Raw genomic sequence first — 18671 nt, 5'->3', positions numbered from 1 at the left:
TGTTTTTCAGCTGTTTATTTGCTTGTGTGGTACATATTACTGCAGCAATGTCACTGATTTAGCATGGTATGACAACAGGTGTTAATGCCAGGAGGAGTTCAAGAATAAGAAGCATAAGGAAATCCATAATTGGAGTTCTAATCCCGTTCTTAATCCTTCATTAATCACTAGAAAATTAAGGTTCAAGAGTAGTAATGCTGATATTTCCCAGTAGTTTATGAGGATTTTTAGACTAGGATTTAAAATGTTAAATAATTAGCTACTAATGCAAACATAAGGTGAAAATAACAGGCTTCGGAATACTCTCTTCTTAAGCCAGTTTTTCTACAGAAACCCTCACCAAACAAGCCAGATGTGTTGTGAAATAATGCAAAGTGCAATAATATGCACACAATGATGATGTGAACTAATCAAAGCAGTTACAGGCATTAAAACAGCAGTTTTCTGGTGACAAATTTGGTTCTATTTACATTTTTTCTGTCGTTTTTCCGGAGCCTGCTGTGACTTCTTGGCTTCCTGGTGTCTGGCTGATATATCGACATCCTTAAAGTGACTTTCCCCCTGACACTAAGGCAGTGGAGGAGCTCATTGAAGTGACTACAGTAGAAGTACACGAGTCCACGTTTGACTGACAGCTGAACTCCCTCCGTCACTGAAAGGATTTTTCTCGGCGACGTCCCTCAGCAACAGTCAAATGATGCCTTCAGGGACACACCGGAAACTCCCGCCTTTTATTTAACCAAGGCGACTCGGGTTGGAAATAACAACACAGTTCATTAAAAGGGAAAGTAAAAGATGGACAATGTTATTCTCAAAGAAGTATTATGTGCATTTCTATGCTTTTTGGTAAAAATAATACGTTTTTTTGTGCTCTCAACACAATTCAGAAGAAATATCCCCAGGATTAGTTATAATATATTTCAAATATAATACTTTTTTCTTGCAAAGACACACACACACACACACACACACACACACACACACACACACACACACACACACACACACACACACACAAGACAAAAAAGAGGAATTTGGTTTTTCTTCAATGTGCTGGTATAAACATCAACTCAGTCAGTATGATAAAGTGTTCTCATCAAACAGTGAAATGGGTGTACTAATTTGAATAGAAAAAAAAGTAAAAACACAAAGGTGCACCTCAGCAAGAATGTCCAATTTAAGAGAAAAAAGGCTTGTGATACATCACCACAAGAATAAAAAAGCAACGATTTGGCCATGTAGGCAGCACGGACATGCCTAGCACCATCAACTGATCTCACAGCCACACCCACTTGGTCTTATAACTCAGACTTTCTTCGTCAAAATCACCATTCCCCTTTTTGCATTTGCCCTCACTTCCTCAGGGGTCTTCGTGGTCACCTCTTGATAGCACTATTTCCGACGGGAGTCGAGGTCAGTGAAGTAGCGTTACACTTCCTATGGCCATATTTGGCTGAGCATCGGCGGAGCGTGAGCTCAGGAAAGCATTTCCAACGACCAAAATGAGCTTTTGTCTGTCGTCTATGTCAAGAAAAATATCCAAACGTTGTTTTCAGCGAAGTTGAATGCGTCACGGTCTCAGAGGACCAACTGCGACCTGCTGCAGAGTGCTCAAGCTTTGATCCACAGGAACTCTGACACACGCAGCTGCAGAAAACACTGGAAAACTGTCAGGAGACACAGGTAAACTGGATTTCTTTCTTAATATATATATATTAAGGTAATAAAAGCCTCTGTTTTTAACAACAAAGTAATTAAGCTACGGTGAAAACCTGTGATAGATTTACTGACTCGTCCTGGTTAGCTGATTGGCACCTGTTGATCATAATTTTCATGTAGTTTGGAATAATTCAAAATGAATATATGAGCGAGTACAAAGTTCTCCTGATGCCAAAATTATACCAGAGCATGAATGAATATGCATGATTTAAATGAAACTTAAGGGAATGTTTTACTCATCCATCACAAGTGAACTAGTTTTTGTTTCTTTGGGGATTATAAATGCTTCACTTTTCTTCTACCGGATCCAAACGTTCCCATTTCTGGTCCTTTTGAAGATCTTAAACACCTCACTGCAAACCTGGTCACTAGCTCAGCTTGTCTCTGTTGGAAACCAGACAGAGAAGTCTGACACACATTCTGGGAATCTGTTTCAGTCAAATGTTATGTAATGAGAAGATGTTAACATTAAGGTGTTATGGTAAAGCAGTTTATCTTTTCTGTGTTGACCAACGTGTTGTGCAACCAAATACACTGTACATTTCAAAAGCTAGAAACGGCCCACACCCATTAAGACTCCAACAGAGACAGGCTGAGAGAAAGGTGCAGCATTATAGCATAAAAATACAGCACAAAGTTTGCTTTACTCCATCATCTGAAAAGAACTTTTTGACGCATTTTGGCTTCGTCTGCCAAAATAACCAGATGTTTCTGTCATGGTACCACAGACAGATTGACCCCTTGATCTTGAAGTGATTTTAACCCCTTGAGCAGCTTGCTGTGCCCTCACACTGTGTGTGAATCAATGTTGATGCTTGTGAAGTGAGCTCTAATGCACATTTACACAACTCAGCTCCAATGATCCCTTCACCAACAGCCATTATGCGCCTCTTTAATTTACCTGCGCTTTTAATATTGACACAAATTAAATGGGTAATAAAAAGCACAGGTTTGATTATTCTCCATGAGGCTGCAGCCTAGTAACAAAAAGATGCCTGGGGAAGCATGTGTAGAAATGAAGCCTTTCTGAGCGGCTCCCTCTTCTTCTGAAGGAGCTGCCTGGTGCAGGTCATAACTCCACTCCAGACAAATCATTATCCGTCCATTAGTCATTTATTAATCATTAGCTCTTATGATCATGAGGCAGTTCTGCTGTCATTGCTGAAAAAGCTTGCTTTAAAAAAGTAGCTTCCCTAGACATCATAAGAAGGTTGTTAATGCTGCAAAATCAGTAGCTCTTTTCAGATACACTCCAGTAATTTTGTGTGTGTATGTGTGAGTGTATGCTTGAGCATCACTTGTGTTTAAAGGCAGATTGGTGTTTTTATGTGTACTATAGAGTCGGGGTTATTGCTTCAGTATAAAAGACTCACTGATTGCTATTTTTGACAACTTTGCCAATGCAATGAGTCGAGTGTTTTCAGTGAGACAAAGGCAATTATTTGTGCTATAATAAGCAAGGATTCATGCCATTGTTAAAGTATTTCATGGTGTGCGTGCCTGTCAGTGATTTCTTCTGCCTGGCAGTGGTGCAGACAGACGCACTTTACAAAAGCTCACAACCTGTCAATTTCAGGATTTTTTTCTTTGGCAATCAATTTCATAGCAGAAGTGCCTGCATTGGTGCTGACAACACAGACTTTAGGGGCTCTTGGGAATGGATGCCTGGATGGAGTATGTTGCTTTGGTTGGGTTATAGATTATGTGCTGTTATCTACAGGTGCATACAGAACAGATCCCATTGATTTCTTCACGCCATCACAGTCAATCCATTGAAAAGCTTGTTAACAGGGGCGGCTGGTGCAAAAATAATTTGTTTTAGGAGGCAACTGAAGAGACGTTCATGACAGACCTGAACTTTCATTAAAGCCACGAGCAGTGATGAACAGGTCTTTGCACCTTTGTGCACATGGGAGCCTATGCAACAGGATTCACCTGTGCTGAAGCCTTTGCTGTTTTACAATCACCATGAGCTAAACTATATGTAGTACTGCTTCTAACCAGTAGGTAGTGCTTTGACTGAACCAAATTATCCTGTGCAGAAGTGTTGATTACAGATCACAAAAGATTTAACTATGATTTAGAGCATGTTCAAAACTGTTTACAAGACCAACGGTGATGAAATCTGTTCAATTTGGATGAAAATAAGTTGTTGAGATTACTTTCAGCAGCAAGCAAAAAAGCTGTAACGATAAATATGGCTAAAGCCAGAGTGACCCCAAATAATGGATGGATAGACATAATTTATAAAATATACATAATGGAAAAATGATAATTTTCTCTCAGAATCCAAAAGGAAATAATTTTTCAGATTTGGACCAAATAGACCGAGTACATTAAACCGATGAGATCAGACTTCAGCTGAATTCACAGAATGAAAAAATGAGAACAAGCTCTGTTTCAATGTATCCAATTAACTGTTTTTTTTCATTTACTTTAAGTGTTAAGTTTGTCAAAATGTTAAAATAATAAATAAGTGTTCCAATATAAAATGTTTAAAAATCACTGGAAAAGTCCTTCTCTAAGTGATAATCAAGCAAATATATTTATATATGTATTTTTGTACATACTTATATATTTTGATTTTGCAAAATATATGCTATGTGATTCCCCCTACATCAAAATGGCTCTAGTGACATTTCATTATTGTAATAGGACTGCTTTACCAAAATAAAGAATTACAAAATAAAAAAAGAAATATGTAAAATTTGGAACATCTAGCATATTGAACATGACAGTCAGTACCATGTATTTCCAGAGGGTGGCGCTATGACTTGTTGTCGTAGAGTAATGAGCATACTGAATTTGAAAAAAGTGGGACTTAATCATGTTAATGGAGTTTGAAGATTGAATACTATATGAAGGAATAACAATGACTTCCTGATTTATGGCGAAACATCAAGTTTTGACACACTGTCAGGGACACGATCTTCTCTATTTTCTCGCTTTTCTTTAACAAAATAAAGGTTTAAATAATTGAAAACACATACTGTGTTCTTTAGATGCACACCTGCTGTTATTAAACATTGACTGTTTACAGTCAGAAATGATCAACACTCCACACAACCACACACTATGGTACCAGATGGCCATTGTCCACACTGTTACCTCTCATCATCGGCTGGTCTCTCTCCCCTCTCTATTTCTTAATCAGCTGTCAGTGAGTCTGTCGGTCTCTCTGAATCACACAGTCTATGGTTGGATTGCACAAGAGCATGCTGTGTGATCTCACTATAACAGTGTGCTAATTGCTCAGTAGCACCTAAGGTAAATTACTGCAGGGTCCACTTTCTCTCCCATACTACTGTTTTGAAATAATAAGACAGGGCTTAGGTGTTTTTTTTTCACTGCAGTGACCTGACTTTTTATTTCTCTCCTCTCCTCTCCTCTCCTCTCCTCTCCTCTCCTCTCCTCTCCTCTCCTCTCCTCTCCTCTCCTCTCCTCTCCTCTCCTCTCCTCTCCTCTCCTCTCCTCTCCTCTCCTCTCCTCTCCTCTCCTCTCCTCTCCTCTCCTCTTGCTATATATTAGCATTAACGGCAGTGTTGGTGTGCACATTAAAGACCAAACAAATAAAAAAAAATTGGGCACAGAAGGCTGTTTGATGCTAGGGCGCAACTAAGGGCAGCTACTGAAGGAGAAGCTTTGGGTAAGCTGACTTGCAAAACTTTAAGGACCCTGAAACCAGGAAGTATATGACTAAATCTGGCAAAGGACCCCATAGAAAAACAAAAAACAAAAAGGGCAACAGGTGCTTGTAGTGTATCAGGTACACTTTGAAAATAACACGACTTAAGTTAATTATCTCAGCTTATGGGATGAGTCTTTTTCTTCTGTTTATTATTTTTATTCTTTTATGAGGGGGTGGCAGGGGAGCTTCCCAGTGCCCCATATTGATAAACTGCCACCACTTGTCAGAGAAGTGGCAGAATGATTCATTTAGCCAATATGTCCGCAGGGGGCTGTCACATAAAGACATTAATGGCCACTGATGAGGTGCTTGGCTTTTATGGAGGTCATGTTTATACCTTAAACCTCAGATACAAATATGTGTACATATTTAAGTAAGTGCTATATAGAGGTCAACTTGTCCTCATCTTCTTTGATTCTCTTTCACAAACTGTCAATGTCGTCACAGTTTACTTTCACTTTTTCATGGTTTTGATCTTGCAAAAGCTAATTCATGATTTGTAAAGGCAGTCCAAACTACAGAAAAGACAAAACAGAACATTTTCCACAAAACAATCAGACCTGCCCACAGAGCCTAATTTCCTTTGCAAAGTCTTTGCCTAGCCGTTTCATCTGGTAAGGTAGGACACCACAAAATTCCTCCTCTTTTTGTCTCTCTTCTCATTCTGCACCTTATTTGGTACACTTAACAACACTCTGAAGGTGGGGGCTTTCATGTTAAGACTGGCACTTTAGGGAAAGTGTTAAACAGCAAAAGGAGTAGTGCCTTGGAAAGGTGTTTTGCTGGAACTCATACAAGGACTAATCTTTAAGTGTCAGGTTAAAGCTGCTAATTAGTAACTGGTGCACAAATACTTTAATCCTTGCAACATCCCTGCATATCTTTTGCGCTCCTCCGACTTAGGTATGATGTCTTTAACAAACTGAAAAAGAAAGAGAAGTAAGAACATTACCCACGAATCCACAGGAAGTGTGTTTTAATAAGTGTCTGAAAAGAGCAGGTAGGATTGGAGAAAACAACACAGCGCTCTGTTATGGCTCTCGTTGCTTCACTGCATTAAGGTGAGCACTTTTTAACATGGGGGGTCTTTTTTACTGTCCTTGTTGAATTCCATTTAGGAGCTCCTTTTCCTTTGCTGTTACCATAGAGACACTTCATCCCTATCAGCAAGGTGCCTTTGGCTGCCGGGCTCATTGGCTCTCACAGGAGAAACACTGGGGAGCGATTGTTTCCCTGGCACGACTTCGACACCGATGTAACGAGATAGGCATTTACTTGGCTTTGAAAGTGTTTCCTTGGCAGCTAGCAGGCGCACCATCAGCGGCACGTCCCCTCGTTTTGTCACCACGGGCTGACGGCTGAGACGGGGTGAATTCCAGCTGGGAGAAATCCACTCCCTAAATTGAAACGGGTTCACCTGGGAGACAGCTGCTCTGAGGTGTCTGTTACTGTCAACAGTCCGTGCTCTCCAGTCGACATGTAGTGGATCTGATGGGGAGGCCGAGTCCATTTCTTTTTCTGTGACACCTGAGTGTGAAGTATGGAAAACAGTTTAAGAATTCACCACCACAGAGACAACAAGCCTCAGGTATTGCAGCTTGTTAGCAGTGTCAGCTAAACAGATAACACTTTTTAATAGAAGTCAGGTTTAAGAGATAAACCTGTTATTCTGAGAAAAAAAAAGTCAAGCAGAGACACCTTGCTCACTGAATGGATTCATCAAGCAGTGACATTGAATTTTTGGAGAGAAAACACTGGGTTACTGCTGAGGTATCCTAATTGCTTATTTGGTTAATATTATTTATTTATTCATTTATTTATCTTATTTTGTTTGATTTATAACAGTGGGGAACACAATTTTTGTTGAGTTAGGTTTGACAGCTGTTTTTAACTGATTTTTGGGTGGGGAATTCGAAACCTATCTCAGTTTTTCTCGGTCACGTCAAGTTTTTGTACTAAAGGATCCCATTTTTTTAATTGATTTGAAAAATACTTAGCCGTATGCCCATGGTTACAAGGTGAAGAGAAAAGCCAGCACAAATCCTCTTATTTCCTACTATGCTAGCTCTCTGTTGGCAGATATTGATCGTACTGACCTACTGGGAGCTGCACACACCTCTCACTGCACTGTCTCAACTGTGACTGCACAAACAAGTTGCCACGTAGCTGTAGATGAGTCCAATCTGAATAAACTGGCAAGTCTTACTACAGCTAATCAGTGAAATTTTGCTTATCTGGAGGGTAAGCTGTGGAGAAAAAACTTGACGTGCCAGAGAAAAACTAACTGCAGTTTTGGAATCAGCAAAAAATCTTGCTAAACAGAGTTTTTTTTTTCAAGTTGTACCCCAGTGTAATTGGTTGGCTTAAGATACTTATTTTAACTGACCAGTAAAAAAAAAAAAAAAATATATATATATATATATATATATATATATATATATATATATATATATATATATATATATATATATATATATATATCAAACTATATATATATATATATATTTGTGTGCTATTGAACAACTTAAGTCTGAGAACTTAACCGTTATGCCTCAAAACTTTGGCACATTTCTTGTGCAGCTACTTGAGAGATTGACAGCAGAACTCATCAACAACTCTGAGCTGCAGTCAAACCCAAAGAGCAGGAGACTTTCAGCCCTGACATTTAAGGAGCAAGCAAGAAGAGATCCATCAAAGGTTCCTCCAGCTTCCTGCAGTGGCTGTTAAATCATGATGCTATGCTCATAAGAAGTGCTTGTATAAATTGAACACTGACAGAAAATTGGCAAAACACCATAACTCTGCAGGTGATCTTGTGGTATCAGTGTTTGAGTTAGAAAAAAAATGAGAGAGGGGACTCCACAGTTTCTGTCCCCTCGATGCAGGAAATGACACAGTGATAAAATCTGACAGAGATGGAGTATTGACACTTCAGTCTAATCGAGCAAGTGTGGAAACTCCAAGTGGATAACAGGTGTCACCCCCTGGATCGATGGCATACTGTCCTTTGGCTCAGCCAGTGGAGCAGGGCTGTACCATGAATTTGCCGCCACATTTCTGGTAGCAGGAGAGCTGACTGCGTGCTGAGTGGTAGCAGTCATCCAGGCAGATATGTTTCATTTTCTGGATCCATTTGGAGTAAGCACTAAAATTTCAAACAGGCAACCTTCAGCTCTGCCATCCAAAGACAAAACAACACTGCTTGTAAAATGGGCAGCCTGGGCTCAGAGTATCTGTCCGACAGCGTAATCAGCTACTTTCTTCAGCCACTACGGCTATCGTGTCTTTGCAGACTTGAAGTCAGAACAACCTCCCGGCCTGTGGTTCATTGCTTTTATTCACACAGATGTAGTCGCTGTCTGTCAACCAGTGAAAAGAGAGTCTGGCTGTCTGAAACAACTTCACTCCATCAATCAAACCCTCCCTCTTGTGTCCTTGTCATCCTTTTTTATTTTTTGTTGTTGTTCTGTCTGTTCTGTCTATCTCTCTGCCTTCTTCACTGACTTCTGGAGGCACAAAAAAGACTCCCAGGTGGAACCAGCGTATCAAAGCTTACAGGGACCTAGCATCACAGTAAAATGCAGTAAATTGGACACACGGGGATGAAAGTGATTGGATGCTTTTAAGGCATCTCTTTGATTTGTCTTTTTCTCTGTTCCTCAGTTGCTAGGCAGATGTGCAAGTATTCCATAGTGTTTTTCTCTCATAACAAGACATGCATATGCCAAATGACTTTCACTTAGATGGGAACTTTTCCCTCCTTTAAATGAGTAGTTGTCGATGAATTGCTTGCCCTGCAACACAGCAGCTTATTCTGTTCTGCTTTACCTGGAATTGTGGCGACTAATAAATGTATTCTGTTCCAGTGAGGTTTTAGTGACCAACTTTGATATTGAACTTTGGTTATTTTTAGACAGCCTACCTTCTGTGGAGATTAGCGGATTACTCTTAATAAAACTGGAAGCTCACCATCTTACAAACAATATTCTAAAATAATTTTGACACAGTGTTAAGTTTTAATTAAAAACAGGGCAATTTAATGTGACCAGTTTCTGGAGCTGATTTCAGCCTGATCAAGGATTTCAGCTGCTCAACAGTTTATTTCTTCAGAAGGGGGAAAAAGCCATTATGTGTTCTCATGTTGGCCGTGTGGTAAACTCTGGGTGCTCTGGAAATTAAAGAGTGAGGGTCATGGAAGGCAGTCAAAGTGACGACTAGATCTTTGCATACAGTTTGAATCACTATGTATCTTCAGATCAATAAAAACTGAATCATCCTCGTCTATATAAATTCACTGGCAATGAAGAACTGTGTAGAGCCTCAAAAGATTCACGTCAGACTTTTTTCTATTACTCTGAAGGCCAGTGACCGCAGGTGTTCATCAGTGAGAGAAACATAAAGAAAACGTTTTTCACTAGCGGCTGCTAGGTAATTAAGTAAGTGCAAGGTTGTGTATGTAACATTTGTTTAGCCTCAAGCCAAAATATATACATGTAAAAGCATGAAAGGAGTGTCTCTATGCTACAAGATCTGCTACACAAATGTAGAGACAGCTGAATATTTTTTTTATAAAGTGATGAGCGTTTCATAAAGACTTTCATTGAGAAAAAATGTTCTGTGAGATATCTCAGTGTTTGACTACTTTGTATCAAACTTCGACTTCTCTCTTCTTTAACTGTATCTGATTTTACTATGCAGGTATCAGCTTGTTGTTGTGTGTTATAATAATAAGTATCAAAGTGATAATAACATTGTTTTAACGGCCACTGTAATCTGTATCTGTAAACTTCGTTGTATAACACAAGCCCTGCCATGATGTGCTACGTTCAGTCCAATAACTGAAGATAAAGTCCCCAAACACAGGCTCCCTGTTTGTGTTTTAGATTGAAAGAAAAAAGTGATAAACATCTTGTTTTTAAGATTGCGGCACTTGTTATTCACTGCATGATTTCTCTTTTGCATTGGTTATGTAAATGCCCAAATGTTATTAAAATATCGCAGCATTTCATATAACAAATTGTTCGAGTCTGATTTTGTCTAACACTAAATCAAAAGGGGGTCCAGTTTAAATGTCAGCATGTATTAATCATTGGAGTTTTAGCAAAGTAAATCTTCGCAATAAAGAAAAGAAAATACAACAGTTGTGCAAAGAGACTCATTGTGCAGTATTTTGCATATTAAATATAAATGATATGCCTACATTGTAATTATCTCTGTGTTGTATTTATTGTAGCTGATCTAAACATAGGTGCTATTGGTATGCATTATTTGATGTTAAATTAATGGTTGGATTGGCAAATGCATGAATAGAGGGACCAGAGGATAGTAGGATAAATGGGTGGAAGGATGTACAGACAAGAGAGGGGATGGATGGATGGATGGATGGATGGATGGATGGATGGATGGATGGATGGATGGATGGATGGATGGATGTGTAGGCCAGTGGGGATATGGAAAGATTAATGGACCAATTGGTGGATGGATGGATAATGAAGGCCCAGTGGATCACTGGATGAATGGGTGAGCCAACAAATGGGAGGTTTATGGATGTATGGTGATGGGCCAAAGCTAACAGGTGAATGGGCTGATGGACTGAGTGAAAATGGATGAGTGAATGGATGGATGGATGAATGGATAATGATAATCCAACGATTGGCTAAATGGATAGCGATGGGCCGGTGGATAAATGGTTGTGTCAAGAAATGAATGGGTTGATGGAAGTATGGTGATGGGCCAATGCTAAGGTTGGGTTAATGGATGGATGGACCTTTGGATGGATGGATGGATGGATGGATGGATGGATGGATGGATGGATGGATGGATAGATGGATGGATGGATGGATGGATGGATGGATGGATGGATTGATAATGGTAATCACCCTGATGGCTGATTGGGTTGTGATGGGCCGGTGGATGGATGAATGGGCCACTGGATAAATGGTTGTGCCAAGAAATGAATAGTACGATGGTTGTATGGTAATGGGCCAATGCCAACAGATGAATGGGTTGATGGACCTCTGGGTGGATGGATGGACAGAGAGATAGATGGATGGATGGATGGATGGATGGATGGATGGATGGACCAACGAATGGATTGATAGATAGACCACTGCATGAGCACATGTGCCAACAGATGGGTTGATGGATGCATGGTGATGGGCCAATGCTTACAGATGAATGGGTTGATGGACAAATGGTTGAATAGTTAGGTGGAATGGTGTGTAGACCAATGCGTGAAGGAAAGATTGATAGAGCAACTGATGAATTTATGGGTAACTGTATTGATGGATGGATAGACCAATGGACCGACAGACTATGCAACAAATGGCTCTGAGAAAGGCTTACTCATTTTCAGCAAACTGAAAATTTTGGGCATTTTTAATGAAATCTTCATAAAAGCTTCTGTGAGGAGCTGTAAACTGGTCTTCTAAACAGCTCAAATGAATATTAACACCTCAACCTGTGCTATAAAAACAAACGTCCATCAATGACAAGATTAATCATTTGCCTCATTGTAGTTTATAGGGCTTAGAGCACTGCCACAGGGGAGGTATGAGGGAGGTGAGTTATTGCATGCTGCTGAAGCAGTCCCTGGGTTTATTTTCTAAGAATTCCAATGAGTGATTTGTCTGGCTTTGAGAAGATAGCAGAATGAGTTCTGTCTTTGGAAAACAGTGCTTGCATTCTTCTTGGGCCAAAATGGGCTCAAACTAAAGTTCCCAACAGGAGCTTTAACTTTCTTCACCGTTGGACTACTTTTTAATTGAACTGTCTCTTTGCTGGCCATCATGCAGCTACTTCTACTTAAACCTCTCTGTAATAGTTTACTGTGATCGCTTGTTATGTGTAAGTAGTGTTCAGAAAGTGACCATTTCTTTCTGTCTGTGTTTGTTCCAACAGTGAGGCATCATGACGACACTGCTGGACCTGAAGAGTAGTGTCCTGAGGCAGGTGCAGAGGAGCCAGTCACTGAGGAGCCGTAGGGAGGCTCCAGCCACCCCTGGCAGCCCCCTCACACACTGTCCTTCTGAGCCCTTACCTCGCAGGTGAGACACATGATTCGATGAGATGGATTTCAGCTTTTGACTGCCTACTGCGCCACTGCCAGACACAAATGAAGCCCTCCTTGAGTCCTTGCTACTATATCACTGAATTTACAGAAACAGTTCCCAGCTAGAATTAATGTTGCAAATAAGCAGAGCTTCAGTAAAATCAGTCATTGTCAAGAAAAACTGACCTGCAGTCAATGTTGCTGCAGAAATGACAAGATAAGATAGGGACAGCCTTTGGGAAACAGCAGCACAAGCAATAATTCATGTCACTTTCTCATTTGTTTTACACTTGCTGTCCAGCTGAAGCCACAGGTCATCATTTCTTGTCAACACCGTGTTTTAATGCAGTTGGCATTTAATTCCAGAGTTGTGACTTCCTGTGAGATGTGCGCAAGCTGCCTCGCCCCCAAAGGACACATCAACTTCTCTATTACATGCACAGGCAGGTTCTGACTCGAATCACAAATGCTCCTTTCTTTTACTTCAGATTGCCTCTTGTGTATGCCACATATGCACTTTAGTGGTGCGACATTCCAGCTGTTTTTTTTCCCCTGAAAGTCAAAGCTACTGAGCTGCATTTTAAACTGGAGGACACGTGTACCTTGGTCTTTGGACGTGTTAAGATTCATCATGAGAGATTTGTGTCCCTGGGTTCGGATGTGTGTGTTTGTGTGTTTATGAACAGTGTTGGTACTTGTGTGAATAGATGTATTTCTGTATCTGGTCTGCTGCACAAAAGGCAATATTAGATATGCCTGCAAAACATCACATTTGTACCAGTGATCTGTAAAAGTAGAGTTATACTTCTTTTCTTCTAGAAGCCCTGAAGTCATACTGAAAGAGAAGTTAATCTTTTAATTCTTCAAGGATATCAAATAAATGAGGACTTCACCAGAATTTTTCTCATTTTTAAGCAAAAACTGATAGGAGCTTGCTTGGCTTAAATAAGCAGTATGATAAGGTCATCCTATGCCTTTATTAGAGCCTCAAAATCTGTGAAGTTTCCCTCACCCACAGTGATGTCCAGATATTTTTAAGTCCAGAATGAGTCTGCTGGACTTTCATCTACAGTCAGTTCAAAGATCAAGTTTGGTGTCCAGTGGTCATGCTCAGCATCAGTCACTACGTTTACATGCAGTCAATATTCGGGTTTAGGTCAGTAGTCTGGTTTTGAAACATTTGGAATAACCCTTTTACATGCATGAGCAAATGGGGTTATTCCTGTTTGCATGGTATCCTGATCTAAACAGCGACGCACTGACAACATCTCGACATACAGAGTATGTCATGACGCAATGTGCGTCATTTCTGCTTCTTCTTACTGTATCCGTAGCAACAGCAGCAGCAACAACAGCAGCATGGTGGACTTCCTGTACTAAAAAGACAAAGATTCCTTGTGATGGAGATATCCCAACAGGCGTATACATGACTGAATATTTGGGTTAAAGAAGGAGTAACCCAGGGGTGGTTTTCGGGTTTTCAAAAACCAAATTATGACCATATACTGTTTTTAAAAAATCTTTTTAAAGGGTGATTTGTGTTTACATGGCTGTGAGCAACAGGGTTATTGCTAATATTTCGGATATTATAGGGTCATTGACTGCATGTGAACGTAACCGATGTTGTATGGAGTGGTAAAGATCCAGCAAGGGCTCTGTAGATTAAGGTGTACAAGAGTTAATCACATCTTTGTGCTTGTACAGAATATAGTGGTGAATACTGCAGGATCTCTGGTTAAAAATGTTAGAATTGAGTGATGAACTGGGTCCTAAGGTATTAGAGCTGATGCAGCAGGATGTCTGTAGTTCATATCACAATAATATAAGACTGAAAGAAAGACGGCTTTAATGACACTTTTCTTTAGCCACATGATTTTTTTTTCTTTTTGAATATTATGAATTATTGTAATTATTGTTATTATTATTGTTCAAAAAAGGACGTTAAAATCAGATTCATTTTTCTGCTTAGATATCTGATTTTAATCTCAGTAGAAGATAAGCTGGTTTCCGATTTAATCATAAGAAATTCAGAAAAGTCAGATACAGAGATTTTTTTAAAAGTCAGGCATATCTCAACATTTTGACTTTGGAGCTAGTTTTTTTTTTAAGTGTGTAATATAAGGCGTAAGAATTTTTTTTAGCAGCTGTAAGCTGATTTTTGAAACAAGCTGCAAAAATTGGCATTCAAAAATAGGATCTATGGGGTTCTTGGTGCTTATCGCAAATCACTTAAAGATTTTGCCCTCCTGCTTCAGCTTAATTTTATTAGTTTAATTAGTTTTACTAAAGCTCTTTTAATTTTACTTCCATCCATGGATATTTCTCTTGCACTTGATAGCCAGAATGTTTTGCTAGTAAAAACAAGAGATTTTTTGACAAGTGTGTCCTCAGTAACATCCAAAAAAAAAAAGCTGTTCAGTCAACAGAATTATAAAGAATGGTATCATCTGTGTAAAGACTGATGTCTCAGCCAGTTATTGACCGTAATAAGGTTTTACAAGACATGAACATAAAGTATTTAGTATATGGAACAGAACATATTTTACTATTGTAACATTTGAAACTGCACACATCTTGACTAAATCATATTAACCATAATTCTTCAATGTTTAATCATAATAACTGTACACAGGTATTGACAACAAGTTTTATCTCAACAAGCAAACATTTAAAATTTTTATGAATTTAAGACGATGAAAAAACTTCATACGTCAGAAGAAGATTGCTCACCTCTTTCTCTGTTGTCTTTGTTCATGATTTGTGTAAATATTGTTATTATGTATCCGTGTATGTATATGTGCCTTTGTCATTGTGGTCTATACTGTATTCATGTATTGTCTGTCTAAACACATTCCCCACTGTTATATCATTTCTGTCCTCGAATGTTAAGTGTGGAGAATAAAGTGGATTTTTGTGGATTTTTATCTTGTACTTGTCTGTTTGTGTCCAAGCTTTATTCCTTTCGTCTGCCTCTTGAGCGTTTTACTTGTGTCAGTGTGTCTTTTGTTTCCTTTTTTTCTGCCCTGCCTAATAGCAACTAATCAAGTGGCGCAGGTAAAATCAGCCTTTTTTCAGACTTGTTTTGAAGCTTTATCTGAAGTCAGAAGTAATAGTATGAACCTGAGGTTTCTATAGCAACCTAAACACAGGCTGGTGCTGCTGCTGTGTGAACTTCTACTCATAATGACGACCAAGTCTATTTTTAACAGGGGAGATAACCTCAGATGTTGTTTTCTAAAAGATCTAAAGATGTCTTTTGAAGATTTTGAATGCTCTCTTTGTTGTTCTGATTTCACTCTTTTATAACGCAGTTTATTTATAACCTTGGTTAATCCAAAGTGTGTTCCAGTGGGAGCATATTTTTCTCATTCATTAAAGAGTGATCTGATCCATCAGTATCTCACCTCTTTCTCGTTTCCTATGCCAGCTCCCTGGTGTTGCTGCCTTCTGTGGAGACGTGCGCACACCCGGAGCGCTCATCATTAGAGGCAGGCTGTTGATCTTTGCTATTCGTTCACACCGTTTCTGCTGCTGCCCTTTCTGAACCCTCTCTTTAATTGAGAATTTGCAAATGAGGCTAGGTGCATTTGGGCTGCTCTGTCCCCAGTTGTTGACCCCGGAGCGCTCTCAACTGATCAGTTACGGCATATTTGAGATGAACCTTTAATTAAGTTTGAGCAAATGATGCTATCACCTCAGTGAGCTGCTTGTGGTGCTGGAAATACTGAGACAAGCTCGACCGGGTCTTCTACATCACAAACCGTTGGGGACTTATAATTAATTTGCATTTTGTACTTATTATTGTTATTTCAATGTCTGTCAACAGCTCTGGGCTTCAGAGTGCCTTTAAATGGGAGCCCACTGCTCTGCCTGTAATGAATTTGACTCCCCAGTGTCAATGAATTAAGATCTCATTGTTCAATTAATTAAAAAACCACAATTTATTTAAATAGGATTTAAAGAGGTCTATGAAGTCATGCAATTATTTATAGAATTTATTAATCAACATGCAACACATTAGGAAGATAAAGCTGTTAGTATCTCAGATTTGATACAGGGATAATGAATTCCATAAAACCAATTTAAAAGGTGCATATGTTCAAACTTTTCTGTTTATTCTAGTTCTATTTGAGTCACTGGTATTCCTTAAAGCTGCAAGTTAATGTAGTTATGTGCAAAAGTTCTGCAACAAATACATAATCTTGGATGCCATTGGCTGTATGGTTTAACTGCTACTGGGAGCTGGAGTTGAATTCTGGCCCCCTTTTTTTTAAATGGCAGCCTTAATGAAATAATCCTTACAATTTTTATCAGGAAAATTATTTCTAATCAAGAAATTGCATTAAGCACAACAACTTTTTTTTTTTTTGTATTTTCTGCATTGAATGAATGTTTTTTTTCCTTGTCCTTTTTTTACTAAAAACCTAAGCAAAATTTATCAATTTACACAAATTATCAAATTTGATTCAAAATTGTACATATATTATTTTAAAAAAGATATAGTGATGTTTTGTTTTGTGGATTTTGTCAAAAGGGTTGATAAACCTCTTTGTTCCAAAAAAAAAAAAAAAAAAAAAAATTGGCAATTTTTTTTGATGGGCCAGGCTTTACAGGGTTAAGACTTCCAGATCTTTAATACACCGAAATATCTTAGACCCAGTAGTTGTCTCAGCTAAGAAGAATCCCTTTTTTGTCTCACTGGTGTTTTAGAAAACACTTCTTTTCATCTCTGTCTGAAACATTTGTTTTGGCTACTGTCTCTTTAAGAACCCCTGCTATACAAATCCCCTTTCTTCTGATTGGCCAGCTCTCTGAAGGCCTGTAGACCCTGGTGTTTCCAATGAGTCATGGACCAGTTATGAGATCCTTATGCAATGATTACATTTCAGCAAGTCTCAAGCAGATCTGGGTCAGCATTACCCCCTCTTTAAGATTTAACTTATGGCCATGTTGGGACTATCTCAGCTGATGCAACCTTTAAAATGTTACAGTTTAAACTTGCTCCTACATCAGAAATTATGTTCAAACTGTGATACCTTTGAAATTTGTGCATAGCTGGTGCAACCTAGTGCTGACCTTTAGAGAAAAGATCTCTGAGTGATTTTTCCTCTTCAGTTGTTAAAGCTGCAAAATTCTTCAACCTCTAAGACAAAAGTATGGATTATTTGTGCAGTTTTAATGGATTTGTTTTAAACAATAGAGCACATAAGAATAAGCCCCATTGGGCTTTGGCTACATAGACATTTTTGGATTATCCCATTGTTTGTTTTGTCTTTTTTTGAAAGATGTCCTTTATGCAGAGAAGCTCTGACACATGCAATTCTCTTAATTATCCGATCATGTTTTGCATTTTCACCCAAGAATGTAATACCCTAAATGCTGTGGTGACTTTCATTTTCTTGTACACTGCTTTCAAAAGTAGTCTCCTTTCAACTGGGGTTAATTTGAATTCTGTAACAAATAAAATATAATAAAATAGATGTAAATCAGAGATTCTCTGCATGGATGTGATCTGTCCTGCACTTTGTAATCATGTTAGGGCTTCAGAGAGTTAGCGCTGCCCTTTGCTTTTTTATTAAAGCCTCCGTCAGTTATTGACCTGCACAGTGAGGAAGCAGAAGCTGTGAAACACAACTGTAAAGCCCCCAAGAAGACCCGATGTGGAGGTCATTTCACACTCTGCTGCTGCTCTCTATGCCATCCGTTGTAGCAGGGAGACTGCTGTTTCACAGGTTATTGAGTTGAAAGATTGTATCGTAGCTGTTGCAAACACATCTGAACGTTGGAGCCTTCCCAGCTGTAATGTTTTGCTGCTAATCAAGTGTGTAATAAAACAAAGAGCAGCGAGTGTAGTGTTAAAGAGGGAGATCCTTGTTTTTGATGGGAGCTGCGGGCGGATTTTATGCTCTGACAACCGTTCTGAGTGTGATTAAAAAGTCATCTCATTGTATTTAAATGCATAGATGTCACTTTGTGTTTTTACGCTGCAGACAACAGTGATGTCTGCACTGTTATTACCATGTATGCACTGCCATATTATATTGAAGTATGGAGGGTGGGATGCTGTAACCTTCATTAGTCATGTTCATTTGCCTTCATTAGCCATTAGTCATGTTTAAACACAGATTCTGGCAGATGGATGAAGTTCAGAGTGTTCCAGCTGTTATTTATGTCTTCCTTCTGATTTACTCCTCAGACAGGAAATTGCAATTG

At 39.0% G+C, this 18671-nt stretch overlaps 1 protein-coding gene across 1 annotated transcript in view; it reads left to right on the top strand.

Moving 5' to 3' along the window:
- The first annotated feature begins 1389 nt into the window (after positions 1-1389).
- The window catches only part of baiap3 (BAI1 associated protein 3), a 48106-nt gene continuing 30824 nt past the window's right edge, over positions 1390-18671 (top strand). The window contains exons 1-2 of the mRNA XM_074696511.1: positions 1390-1683; positions 12308-12453. Coding sequence (XP_074552612.1) covers positions 12317-12453 — 137 coding nt within the window. The 5' untranslated portion in view covers positions 1390-1683; positions 12308-12316. The remainder of the gene's footprint in view (positions 1684-12307; positions 12454-18671) is intronic.

This window comes from Halichoeres trimaculatus, unplaced genomic scaffold (assembly GCF_033239565.1).
Source record: "Halichoeres trimaculatus isolate MK-OKI-2021-1 unplaced genomic scaffold, fHalTri1.1 fHalTri1_scaffold_20, whole genome shotgun sequence".
Classification (NCBI taxonomy): domain Eukaryota; kingdom Metazoa; phylum Chordata; class Actinopteri; order Labriformes; family Labridae; genus Halichoeres; species Halichoeres trimaculatus.
This window is presented reverse-complemented; position numbering and strand designations above follow the sequence as displayed.